Source organism: Salarias fasciatus, chromosome 12, assembly GCF_902148845.1.
Source record: "Salarias fasciatus chromosome 12, fSalaFa1.1, whole genome shotgun sequence".
Lineage (NCBI taxonomy): Eukaryota > Metazoa > Chordata > Actinopteri > Blenniiformes > Blenniidae > Salarias > Salarias fasciatus.
In genome coordinates, this window is record NC_043756.1 from 26,303,301 (window position 1) to 26,317,066 (window position 13,766).

General features: G+C 43.0%; 1 protein-coding gene across 1 annotated transcript in view; it reads right to left on the minus strand.

Annotated features, from left to right (window-relative positions):
- Window positions 1-12,909, minus strand: part of slc4a5a (solute carrier family 4 member 5a) — a 34,678-nt gene extending 21,769 nt beyond the window's left edge. Inside the window, exons 1-4 of the mRNA XM_030104217.1 lie at window positions 12,852-12,909; window positions 10,867-11,079; window positions 9,414-9,543; window positions 8,230-8,390 (exon numbers count right to left, since the gene is read on the minus strand). Of these exons, the coding sequence (XP_029960077.1) occupies window positions 8,230-8,390; window positions 9,414-9,543; window positions 10,867-11,079; window positions 12,852-12,909 (562 nt within the window). The remainder of the gene's footprint in view (window positions 1-8,229; window positions 8,391-9,413; window positions 9,544-10,866; window positions 11,080-12,851) is intronic.
- Window positions 12,910-13,766: the final 857 nt, after the last annotated feature.

The following is a 13,766-nucleotide window of genomic DNA, read 5'->3' on the forward strand; positions in this document are numbered from 1 at the left end:
TACATTTAATTCCTTCAAAAGGCGATCAATAAAATCTGCTCATCTTCATGTGAGTCAGGTGTGATCAGTGACATGATTAAATAATCTCAAGTGTTCTGATGCTTTGTTTTGATTCAAACTCACAGCTGCTAATTTATTAGTCCTGGATCACATAATCAATACGCTACTGATCTGTGTGAGAATGCATCATTTATTTTGAAATATTTTATTTAAAATAATACTATTTAAAAGTGTCTGCCATAAGTTAACACAGTAAGCAGTGGGAAAAAAATGGATCATCAGTAATTTCACATATGTTGTTGTGGTATGAGGTTCCGTTAACTTTGTTTATTATTGTTGTAACTGTTTGTGCTGTGTTGGAGGTCAGAGGTCACCCGGGTTTAAAATGGGAAAATAAATATAAAAACCGCAGACGTAGATCAATGTATGTATATGTACTCCTGATGATAAAACAACATTAATCAGACACATCAGGCCCTGAAAGCAGAGAGACAGACAGTAACATCCATTAGAGTGAAAAATTAATCTCAAATATGTTTCATAGGATAGTAAAAGGTTAAATAATAAACTTTAAAAATTATCTCTGTTGCGCCCAAGGGTGAATCTACCAGGGTGGCAAATGCCACCCTAAAATAAACCCAGCTGGCAGCAATGAACTGTTAGAAAATTTGAACTGTTACGAGCACGAAGTTCCGATGTCCGACGACGTCAGCGAATAACATGTGATGGGAATTGCACGTTAAAGTGAACATTACCACATGCACAAGACAACTTTGACATGTTATTAATATGCCCTGGACAGAATTATTTCTATGCTAGTGCTGTATGCAAATGGCACTGAAGGCCGTCTGATGTCAAAGTCGTCCCACACGCAAATCTAAATAACACATACAGTGTTTTGTGCTTTTAGAGGCTCATAGAATTAACCTGTTAGCGCTAGCCACTGTTCTCATTACGCTAACAACGCTACAAGCTACACTAAAGTCGAAATTCTATTCATTTAACTGTGCAACGCCACGTTCAACTGATTAAAGGCTACATTTGTTTCTTCGTATAATAAAAAGGTGTAACTTGACTTTTACTCACCCTGTTCTATCCACACTTCACAGGAAATATGAGACTTACGTGCTTCCAGCACTTTCGTTGTCATTTTTTATAGCTGGGCATCAACTACCAGCACCACCTATGAAGGTGAACTGATTACATAAAAGCAGGGCCGGGTCTACGCAGGGGCAAGAGGGGGCCTGGCCCCCTCAAATAAATGTTGTGCCTCGTCAAACTAAATCCCCCAAAATATGGTGTGGTGTGTGTACGAGCACACACTGCACCATCCTCACTCCGACCCTACATGCCCCCCCCCACCCCCACGAACGCGGGGTCTGCAGTGGCCAACTGCTACTCTGCACGTCAATGGTGGATTGGCTATTTCAGAACCATGGACAGCACCTTGGATTTATTGGTAAACAGCGACCCACCATTAAACTTCACCACAACACTCAATTGGCTATATCAGCAGCATGGACAGCAATTGGAATTCATCAATGAATAAAGACCCACTGTTAATCTTTACCAAAACGCTGCGTTTTGGTATTTCAGCACCATGGACAGTGCCTTGGAGTAAACATGAAAGAGCGGCCCACTGATTATCTGCACCACAATGGTGTATTAGCTATTTCAACACCATGGACAGCATCTTGGATTTTTACCGATAAAGTGACCAACTGATACTCTGCACCACAATGGTGGATTGGCTATTACAGCACCATGGAGAGTGCCGAGGATTTTTAATGATACACTGAACAACTGATACTATGCACCACAACCATGGATAAGACATTTCAGCACCATGGACAGCGCCCTGGATTTTTAATGATACAGTGACCAACTAATACTCTGCACCACAATGGTGGATTGGCTATTTCAGCACCATGGACAGTGCCAAGGATTTTTAATGATACACTGACCAACTGATACTATGCACCACATCCATGGATAAGCCATTTCAGCACCACGGACAGTGCCCTGGATTTTTAATGATACAGTGACCAACTGATACTCTGCACCACAATGGTTGATTGGCTATTTCAGCACAATGGACAGCACCTTGGATTTATTGGTAAACAGCAACCCACTGTTAAACTTCACCATAACAGTCAATTGGCTATATCAGCAGCATGGACACCAATTGGAATTCATAAATTAATTGAGACCCACTGTTCATCTAACCAAAACAGTGGGTTTGGGTATTTCAGCACCATGGACAGTGCCTTGGAGTCATCATGAAAGAGTGACCCACTAACATGCTAAACCACAACAGTGAATTAGCTATTTCAGCACCATGGACAGTGCCCTGGATTTTTACTTATACAATGACCAACTGATACTCTGCACCATAATTGCGGATTGGCTATTTCAGCACCATGGGCAGCAAATTGGAATTCATCAATGAATCGAGACTGACAATCTTTAACAAATCCGTGGTTTGGCTATTTCAGCACCATGGACAGCGCCTTGAAAAGATTTTGAAAGAGTGAACTGCTGATATTCTGCACCCCAACGGTGAATTAGCTATTTCAACAGCATGGACAGCACCTTCGATTTTTAATGATACAGTGAAGTCATGTAGATTAGTGCTGTGATGTTCAATGAACGGGCCGTTTGTTTGAACGGCTCTTTTAAGTGAATGACGAGAGCCGGTTCACAGCTGTCGGAGAGCCGTTCCTTTGTGCAAATTGTCCATGCGTCCTTCACGTGTCTTTTGAATGTCTCCTGAGTCCCTCCTGAGTCCCTCCTGAGTCCAGCTGTCACCGCTGCCTTCATGTGAACGACCAAGTTTCAGTTTTCCGCCACTCGCTCCAGTCACCTGAACGCAGCAGCTAACTAGCGGAGGAGAAGTGTCTCGAAACCGGAGCGGAGCGAGTTTTTTGGAATAACTGGTTTCCCTATTAATTGGCGACTGGGTTAAAAACCTGACAAAAAGCCGTGTCAGAACTTTTATGATTCTGATTTCAACATCTGCGGCTACTAGCAGCAGCAACAGGAAGTGCTAAAGGAAGTCAGTCACCAGTTAAAAAGGAAACCAGTTAATTTGATTGACTCTACACTAATGAGACTAATATCTCTATTAGAGTCACGTGACGTTTGTCAGGGAGCCAGTCTTTTGAATGGCTCTTTTAAATGAACGGCGAGCTGGCTCCCTTCAAAGAGCCAGAAATCCCAGCTCTAGTGTAGATACAAGACAATTTACTTTCACATAAACGCACCCTACAAGGTAGGGCAGAACCTTCACAGATCAAAGAGGAGCCTGAGCAACAAGGACCTCTTCAGTTTACAAAAGCCCATGAGCGAACTGGGCCTCCATGCGACAGACATGTGCCTAACACCCACAGAAGCAGCTGACAGCACCACTCAATTTGTAGAGATTCTAGCCAAAGTTACTGAACGCTGCTTCAGCAACAGAAGCCATTCTCAGTCAGGTCTTTTTCTGTTCTGGTGTGCTTTTTTTTTTTTAAGCAGTGCCGATTCAATCCAAACATCATACAGTGAGACTTTTGATACATCATGGCGTCAACGTTTTATGGATTATAACAGCGTATTATTAGATTTCAGAGCAATTATTGTGCGTTCACTCTGCCTGATGTAAATATGCAGTCGTAGCCACGCCCCCAACTCGCTTTTGAAGAAGAAGAAGAAGGCACAAAATACGTTAATACCTGAAATTGTGCTCTTAGAGAGACTGAGGCTGTCTTTTGATCTTACGTGTTGGTTGAGTCTGGAGAATAAAAAAACGTGAGATTGTAACCTGGTGTTTATCTAACCAGCATGCCTCTTTAGGAGTCACGACAATTAGCTTTGCCTTACAGCCATAGAGTAGTGATCCTAGAGCAGGTGAACCTGTGAATCCAGACTTCAGCGCTGCGTGGCGAGAACACACAGGAGTCTTGCATTTCATATTGGAAATCACTTCTGTCTTCCTGCGAGGTGAGCGCATATGTTATGTGATTGTGCTGGTATTGGAAAAAAGAGGTTGCTGGTGTATGGATATGTATGAAGATGTCTATGTGCATTTTTTGATGTTAAATGCTTATTGTGAGCTGGATGCTAATTCATAGCCGAAGGCTGACAGAAGAAAAGTTTGTGAAGTAGTTACTATGAGGATGTAGTATTAAACTTGGGGAAAAACAAGTTAATGGTGTTTGGAAACATGGGAACAAATGATGTTGAAATTAAGCTGGATGATAAAATTATTGAAAAAGTAAATGAAATAAAAATTTTAGGAGTGTTAATAGATGATAAAATTAATTGGAAATCACATATCAGCCATGTTCAAAGAAAAGTATCACGAAACATTTCAGTAATAAATAAGGCAAAACATGACCTAAATAAAAGTTTATTACGTATGCTTTACTGTTCATTAGTTTTGCTGTATTTTACTTACTGTGCAGAAGTATGGGGAAATAATTATAAAGTAGCATTACACCCTCTTGTCATCTTACAGAAGAAAGCAATAAGAATAATACATGGTGTCGGTTACAGAGAACATACAATACTTTTTGCAAATTCAAAATTATTAAAATTTCAAGATATTGTTGATTTATTGACTCTACAAATTGTTTTTAGGGCAAGTAAGGACAATCTTCCAAAAATATCCAACTTTTATTTTCTAAAAGAGAAGAAGTAGGTTATAATTTACAACATAGATATAATTTTAAAGTTAGACGGGCAAATAATAAACGGAAAAGATTTTGTCCTTCAGTTCAGGGAGTAAAATTGTGGAACAAACTGGGAAGACAGTTCAAGGAATGTTCAAATATGAAATTATTTAAAAAGCAACTTAAAGAAATGACTTTTGAAAACTATATAAAGGAGAACGATTTTTGTTTATAAAGAAGGAAGTGTGTTATCACCTGTACTCTGTGAACATAAGTATGTAATAATGGAAGTTGTAATATCTTTAGTGAAGAGTTTAAGTGAGGAGGGGTGGGCGATAATAAGTTTTACTTCATCCCACTCCCTTTCGAGCTAATATAAATGTGTCTATTACTGTATTGTGATGTGTTGGATTGTACGGATTTTTTTGCTACTGCTGAGCACTTTGAATGAAATTTTGCTTGAAATAAACAATGCTGATGAGGGGACCTATGTACGCCTGCTCTTTGTGGACCTCAGCTCCGCGTTTAACACTATATTACCGGACAGACTGGTGTCAAATCTGAACCACCTGGGACTATCGGACTCTGTTTGCTGGTGGATCAAAGACTTCCTGACGGGTTGATCTCAGAGGGTGAGAGTCGGCTCCCATGTCTCTTCAGCAATCAGCCTCAGCGCTGGCTGTCCTCAGGGCTGTGTGCTGAGCCCCCTGCTCTACACTCTCTACGCACACGACTGCACATCCACACACCCCAGCAACAGCATCATACAGTTTGCCGACGACACCACCGTGGGGCTCATCTCTGGAGGGGATGAGTCTGCATACCGGGACGAGGTGGAGAGGCTGTCTGCGTGGTGTTCAGAGAACAACCTGATCCTGAACAACAAGAAGACACGGGAGATGATCGTGGACTTCAGGAGGAAGAAGGAACCGGATCTCTCTCCCCTCTTCATCGGTGGAGATCGCGTGGAGAGGGTCTCCAGCTGCACATTTCTGGGTGTGCACATGCAAGAGGACCTGACCTGGAGTGCCAACACCACAGCCATCATTAAAAAGGCAGCAGAGACTCTATTTCTTAAGGACTCTAAGAAACAACTCCCTCAGACAAGAACTGCTTCTGTCTTTTTACAGGCGCTCCATACAGAGCATTCTCACGTACTCATCTGACGGGACATGACGCATGCGCACTGTGCATGTGAATGAGGACACCAGTGGATAGAAAGTCCTCCTTTTCCACCGCGAGACATACATCGAGTGTGTTTGTAACCCAAGCGGGAAAATGGGGTTTTCCCTTAAAATTTCCTTAATTGTTTTCCCTCAAAAATAATTCAGTTACTCCACGCTCACCGTGCGTCACGCAGTCACGTGACGCAGCACTTCCAACCCCACCCAGGCTCCAGCCGGCAGCCGGAAGTAGCGAGAGGGATGCACATTGGACAGGAAAGCTGCAGGTATGTCAAAGCATTACTCACGCAAACTGAATCCAAACATCTCTAAACTAAACGCAATGATTGTTGGACTATAGGAGCAGGATAGGATCCTTTTGGGGTGAAATACTGCGTGTTTTCCCCTGTAAGGTCCAGTGCTGAACATCACATCCGGATAATAATCTGAAGTCTGTCGTTTTGGCATTTTTCATACCAAGTTAGAATCAAAGAACCAGGATGAGACTGACTAAAGTCCAAGGCTCCAACAAAAGCAATGTCCAGTGGCTTGTTTCAGTGCCATGACCCATTGATTTCCATTGTGTATTTATGCTGCTGACCTTATTACAGTCCATTACGAGAGTTTTTTCTTGTGCAAATGCTGCTTACATGTGGAATATACAGTATGTTCTAAGTTATGTACTAAGTCTTGCAAGCAGGAATACTGTAGTGTAAATTGTCTATTTCTCATCAAACTACGATAACTGCTTCAGTTTAAATGCATCTGGTGTAGGTTGCCACCCCTAAAAAAATTCCTGCCCCCCTCTTGCCACCCTATAAATATTTTTCTGGGTCCACCCCTGGCTGTGCCACAAAATACACCATTTCAAAAGCATTTTTATTAGTGTAATTTGAAATCTCTTCTTTTGTTTCTATGATTTTAATGGAAGTTTATGTGTCTTTGTGAAGCACTATGAACTGCCCAGTGTATGAATGGTGATGTACAAATGAACTACCATTAAAATACCAAGCAAATACCAGACTGAAAATGACTCAAGGCCATTTTAATGAAGCCTTCTGTTGCGAAATGCAGTGAAATTGATTGTGTCCACTACAGTACAAATTTGTTTGCATTGAAACTGTTAAAATTTGCAAGGTGGTCTGGTCAGATTGGAACCTCTTGCGGACTGATTTTTTGTGTTTGACCCTGTTCTACACCACCCCATGGCCCTTTGCAAAAACATTATTCAGTAATAAAATAAGAAGGGATCCAGCTGGCGTTGGTGTATCGTTTCAAGATGAACTCCATCAGCAGTGTACCGACTGATCACCAGAGGTTTGAAACTATCCAGAGCCTCAGTACTGAAGGCAGATGGGCTTCAAAGCAAACATTCCTGCAGAATCAATTTAATTGATTCTACAGGAAATGGACTTGAGCGATAATAACTCGGGCCCTGTGACCTCTCTGCATTTCTGTGTGGAGACTGCATGTTCTCCCTGTGTCTGTAACTGTGTGTGTCTGTTTCAACCCTGCGACTGGACCGCTGGTCCTTTCAGGTTAGAGATAAATTTTCCATTCAAGATAAATTGAACAGAAGTCGTACAGATGGAAACCAATCCAGCCGCCTCTTGACCACATGCTACAATAATGAATGGAATATGATTAACAAGCAGATGGAGAACAGACATGTGGCTACATGAAGCATCTGTTGACATAAATTGCATCATATTTCTGTTCACTGGGAAGCTGCTATAAGTGTCGTCATTGATTCCTTCCCATCTAACTGATTGGAGGCCGCTCCATACTGATGCATGTCGGACTCTGCTGGGTGGTGATTAGTATGGAGAGAGTGGCAAATGTCAATATTGTCACCAGGGAACGCTAAAAGAGGCTTAAAGTAGGTTAACTGACGGAGAGATCGGATTTCCGATTCTTGTGGAAGTGAGAATAATGCTTAACACTGTTAACTCGGACTGACCATTTCTTTTTCTCTAAATGTAATTTGAATACTGAGAGTCATGATATGGGTAAATTGTTACTGAGAGAATTTGAATGAAACTGAGTTGAATGGGATAAATGAAGCTGTGAGGATGCTTAATAATAGACATGAAGTCAGCGCAGTGCATTTCTCTGAATCTAAGACAGTTTGCATTGAAGATTAAAACAAAATGAAAGGTGAGATTATTATTTTTGAGTTTTTATAGCCCAGAGTCATAAATGTGCAGATTATCTTGTCTGAAATTCATTCATCCACCTAATCAACCAGCATTGTTTCTGTGTAAATATTATTTTCAGAACGTTGCCATGTAAACATGAAACTTCTCTGAAATGAAACACTAAAGTGGAGTGTTTTCTTCTGTAGTGTTGTGTAGCTGTGGCTTAAGTTTCTGAGAAGCAGAAACAGGAAGCAGGAAAAGGTCCAAATGTCTCACCGACTATCTGCGGCAGGGAGTATCCGTCCAGATCCAGCAGCACCGTTCCCGTCTGGAGACACGTCCGCAGCTCAAACAGGCTGTGCAGGGACAGCGTGGACACGTGGGGCTTACTCCACCTCTCTCCGCCCTCCTCCACCTTCTCCTCGAACTTCACCCATCTGACGGCAACAAAACACCACAGATCAGCTGAGGGATCAATCACAGATCATCTTTCAAAGTTGTGAGGGCGTGTTCCAGATGTGACTGACATCTGGAGTATCCAATCACACCGAGACTGCATGTTCCAAGTGAAAACGCATCGCTTTTTGTGTTTTTGTTCCATTTCTGTAGCCGTTTTCAAAAAGTTGCATTTTCAGTGGCTCAGGACCGCACCGTTGTCGTGGAAGGGTTAGGGTTAGGGTTAGCCAACTAGCAACGGAAGTTTAGCATTTTCACGTTAAATCGTTGTCTCACCCGCTCCAGCACAGTTCAAGCTGCAAATACATCACAAGGATTGGTCAGTGGTTAAAAAATGATATTGGCTGAAGCTCAAGATCAAGATGAGTCATCAGACATTTAACGGGAAGGTTGGATAGATCAGATAGATTTAAGAAAAAAAAAACACTTTTGACAGATCAAACCAGTCAGTGTCAAATGGGCAACAAGCCCACAGATCTGACTTCCCCTATTCTAAATGGCGTCTTTAAGTTGAGCCATTTTGAGTTGACAGCCGTTTGTTCTGGGGTTGTTACTGGTCTTCGCCACCTCACATGGCACATCCGGTGAAAGCATGTAATTTCATCTAAGCCATACAGCAAAAATCAATTTCTGACGCTTCAGAGAGAAGGATCGGTCACGGAGCTGGAAAATTGTTCTTTGTTTAGTTGCAATCAAGCTGAGATGGAGCAGTCATTTGGCACCATCGCAGGCGGACAAGGCACAGCAGGGGGAACTAATCACATGTACGATTGGTCCTTAATGATAGCCTCGCTCGCCTCGGTAATTCTGGCCTCTCACCGGTGGTCAAAGAGTCAAAAGGTCAGCCGTGAAAATGTTCTGTGTCTAATTGTGAGCTGGGCGACATGACGTTACCCGACTGAGGGGAGCTCTCTCAGAAGAAGTTGAGAAGTGTGGCAGCTTTGTCCTGAAGCCATTTGATCTCTCAGGGGTGTTTTGTCGGTGAAGTGTGTGTGATGCTGCACCTGGCGGACTCCTTCCACTCCAGCTCGTCTCCTTCCCGCTGCAGAGTGTCCATCTCGGTGAAGAGCGTCGGCGTGGGCATGTCGTCGTCCTCACTGAGGATGTAGCGAAGCCGCTCGGCCGCCGGCGACACTGCAGACGGAGCAAAGAGACGTAAACAAAGGTCCTGCTACAGCTACAGCGCTTCAAAGGGATGATATACATTGAATGTTTCACTGTAATGAGATTAGTGTTCTCAAAACCAGAGATGAACGTCAATACAGCCACGACAAAAGCAGCTGAAGCAGCTGGTTGTTCACTTACGCCATGGTTTCAAGTGAAAACAGAAACATTTTAATGTGTTTTTTGTGTCCGCTGACATGAAAACGGTGCTTGGAGACACTGAACTTATCAAAAACGTTCTGAATGCAATACTGCCACTTTACAGTGCTCAGAACTTCTCCTCGGGAACTTTTTTTTTTTGCCTGTTTTCCACCTTGATGTTCAAGCAAGTAAAAGAAATTTCCCTCAACTTTCTTACACAACATTTTTTCAACTTTTGTACCAAGTACAGGTGTGATTCAATGACTCTTCAGACAGTATTAGGTGAAAAAATAAATCATGGTTATGAAGAGAGTACAAGGCCGAATTGAATTTGTGGTCATTTCTGCAATGAAATCAAATGAAAATCTCTCTACTGGAAACTCACTAAAACTTGTGCAAATTGAAGACGTTGACCCTACAGTGTTGTTGAAGAATATTTCTTTACTTCAGTGCCTCTGCCTGAGGATAGAGTTATATCAATACAAGCTAATTACACAACCAAATCTCCCGGAGAGTGTCGTTAAACTGAAATAAAATCCTGAATGGGCTTTACTGCCTCATAAAGATTGCCAATCCATCACTATTGTCTTACGACGCAAGGAGTTATTAGACTTATTTAGTGGATGTAAAACTACAAATATAACACTTTTTGAAAATAATTAGCAATGCTTTATCCAATCATACGGTGTGAATGAAGCCAGATTAGCTGGCAGGGTGTTTCAGTGACGATAAACCCGGTGATAAACTGCTGCATGGGGTTTAACCTTGTGTGTTTCCTGCTGCAGCAGTAATGATTGAAGCTGACATCCGGATCACTCTGGACCATGGATGTGGGTTAAAACTGGACCACGTGTGGATGAGTGAAGTTGGAGGGTGAAGAGCGGTCAGCTGACCACGGCGCTGCCCGATGGCCTCTGTGATTACTGCGCAGTGGGCCAGTCTTTTAATCCACCGCTGATCAATAATATTGAAATGCTTTACTGACAGCTGTGAACAGTAAATTTGACATGTCGATGTCGGTTGATGAGAATCTAGAGAAGGTGTGCAGGAGAAACCGATCGAGATCTGGAAATGCAGCTCCAGCATGTCTTTGATCTGCTGAGGGTTCGGGTCTGAATCGAGACGCGCTCGTCAGCGCCGTGGCGGACTCACTGGTTCGGCTGATGTCCTGGAGACTCTGCTCCGTGGAGTCCATCAGTCCCTCCTCCATGTCTATGTCCCTGTAGCGGTCGTGCTCGTGGTGTCTGTGGTGGTTGTAGCGTCTGTCTCTGTCCACGTCCGAGGCCTCTCTGCTGGAGCGCCGTCTCCGCCGTTTGCGTCGGTATCCTCGCGGTACCGGGACGCCGATGTAGATGGACTGATGGTCTGCGGACAAAAGTGTTGCTCGTGGGTCACGGAAAGTGATATGAAAGCATTTACAGGGAACTGATTCAAGGATATTATCAGTTTGGTTATTATTTTGAAACTGAAACATCAAAGAAACCTTCGCTTGGTTCAAAGTTTAATCGGGAAGAGACAAACACAGCACGGTTTTTAGAGTGTGAATGTGGACACGTCATGACGTTCAATGAACTGACATATCAGGCATGTGGACTTAGCTCTGACCATAGGAAATAACCCAAAGCGCTTTTTACATGGACTATGATCGGATCAATACCCACATTAAACCACGACACCCGTTTCAGTCGAAATTTCAATCAAATAGAGCCAATATGATCAGATTAAAGTGTTTATATGGTGCAAATTTAATCAGGTCAACATTTAATCGTATTCATTTTGGTCCATGTAACCACAGCGTACTGTGGAAGAGCAGCTGCTCCACCTTGAGTCTCCTGAATTAGTCTGCTGGCCTGAACCCGGACCGAACAGTCAGAGTGTCGCTGTCAGTCTTTAGCAATAGTGCGACTGCAGAGATGCTACATGCCGTCCCACGAAGACCAGAGACGCAGCAGGATACTGAAGACTAAAGAGCTGCAGCTTTGGAAATGCTCTGACCCAGATATCTAGACCTCATCCTCTATCAAACATGTTCAAGTCCTCACACTTCCATAACTCAAGGAACAAAGTTGTCGTATTCTGGCTCATGTACACCAGAACTGAGACGAGACAAGACAAGACAGTCCTTTATTTGTCCCACAGTGGGACATTTGCAATGTGCTATGATAAAGAGTGTGTTATCTTAATCAGTCAACCTGTCAGATTTCCTGATGTTATGGTAACTTTTTGCAGGGAAACTACTTTCAGATCAGAGGTTTTGTTGTGGTAAATGAAATAATATTTGATAAATGACCCCTTTAATGTTTGACTGACAGTAAGTAACAGTAGGCAGATTGCCTCAAGAGACCTTTCTTTAATCTTTTACACTCAGAGGAGGTTTTTTCCCGAGTGCTAAAACCTCTTTAATAAACTGTGAATAAATTACAGTTTGCAGCTTCTGTCAGCTTATTAACAACTGCAGCATTTTCTGTTGGCACAGAAACAAATAAAACCCGAATCACGTCTATTCAGAATCACTCAGTTTTATATTATGCGGCTTCTGTAAACTGTTTCAAAAACAGGATGTGAATTTTGATCATCCTCTGGTAATTAAGACGCCGCTGTAGAACTAATTGCACACTCGTCTCCAGATGGAGTCACTAAACAGCTGGGAGAAGCAGGCCAATATTGAGCGTCTGGAAGATGAACGCAACCTTGTGACCTGCTATTTACTATAAAGCAACACAAACATGCTCAGAAAATTCCCCGTAGCCGCGAAACACCACACAATCAATCAATGTTTTACTTCAGAACTCATTAGCAGCACATTAACCACACTCAGAAAAACACTCAGAAGCCTTTAAATTAAAGACCTACGGAGTCGGTGATGAGCAGGTAGACGTCGTTCATCAACTACTGACACAATAATCCCAAAATCTGGAAGATGGGCAATGAACAGAATCTGTAAAATCTGCATAACGCTCTTTAAATGCATTTCAGGGTGAAGCCTTTCAGATAGATTGACTTTTATTCAATAAAACTAAAGTGCATACATGGTTTTGATAGATCTGATATATGCTAGTGGTGGGAGTGTTGAGCCCTCAGGCAGAGAGGGAGACGCCTCTGCTTCGGTACCGTCCAACAGAGACACTCAGACTCACCTTCCTCCTCCTCATAGCGCAGGTGAGAGACTCCCATCCCTCGATCTCCATGATCCATCCTGGGAGAAAAGAGGAAGAATCAGTCACAGTGAACAGACTGTTCAGGTTAGAGAAACATTAAAACACACGTCATGTCAGTGTCGTGTTTTTGAAATGAGCCTGTGTGCAGATGTCTTCCTTTCTATGCAAGTGTCAGTGGATTTAAAGCTGTAACTTCAGTGACACACACACACACACACACACACACACACACACACACACACACACACACACGTGAGTTTCTGTGGCTTGCTGCTCTAAATCTGACATCTGGCTCCACCAGCAGCAGCAATCGCTGTTCACTGACCTGCATGTAGCATCGCCGCGCAAATCAATGGCAAAATAATTAAAAGGATGCCCCAGTCAATACAAATGTGCATAATTAAAAAAAACAAACTTCTGGCACGTGGTGCCGATCCACCCAGCCAAGGCCACCAGCAGGGTTTAAGGCCACCACGCTCTGTCAGGCCGGGGTTAAGTGAGGATGTGTGTTTTATATACATCCAAGGCGTTGTTTTCACCGTACTGGAGCTGCAGGCCGCCTGTAGGCTTTGAAAAATTAACTTTGCTCAAGTTATTTTTGAAAAAACGTGCCTGCAACAACGGCGCTGAAAGATGAAAACGAAGTCTGTTGACACGGCAACGGATAATGATGCAGTGAGGATGTCTGGCCACGAGGTGGCCACGAGGAGTCATGACCCTGTGGGGCTGCTGCACTGAGCATGTGCAGAACAGCTATCTGCCATGCTGAGCGCAGTAGGTTTCAACAAGGAGATGGCGCCTCCTGCATTTTGGAAAAGTTCCACCCTGTGAGTCATTTTCAAAAAGTTGTGCTTTCAGCGTCGCTGAGCATCATCATCATCACCATCGTGGAAA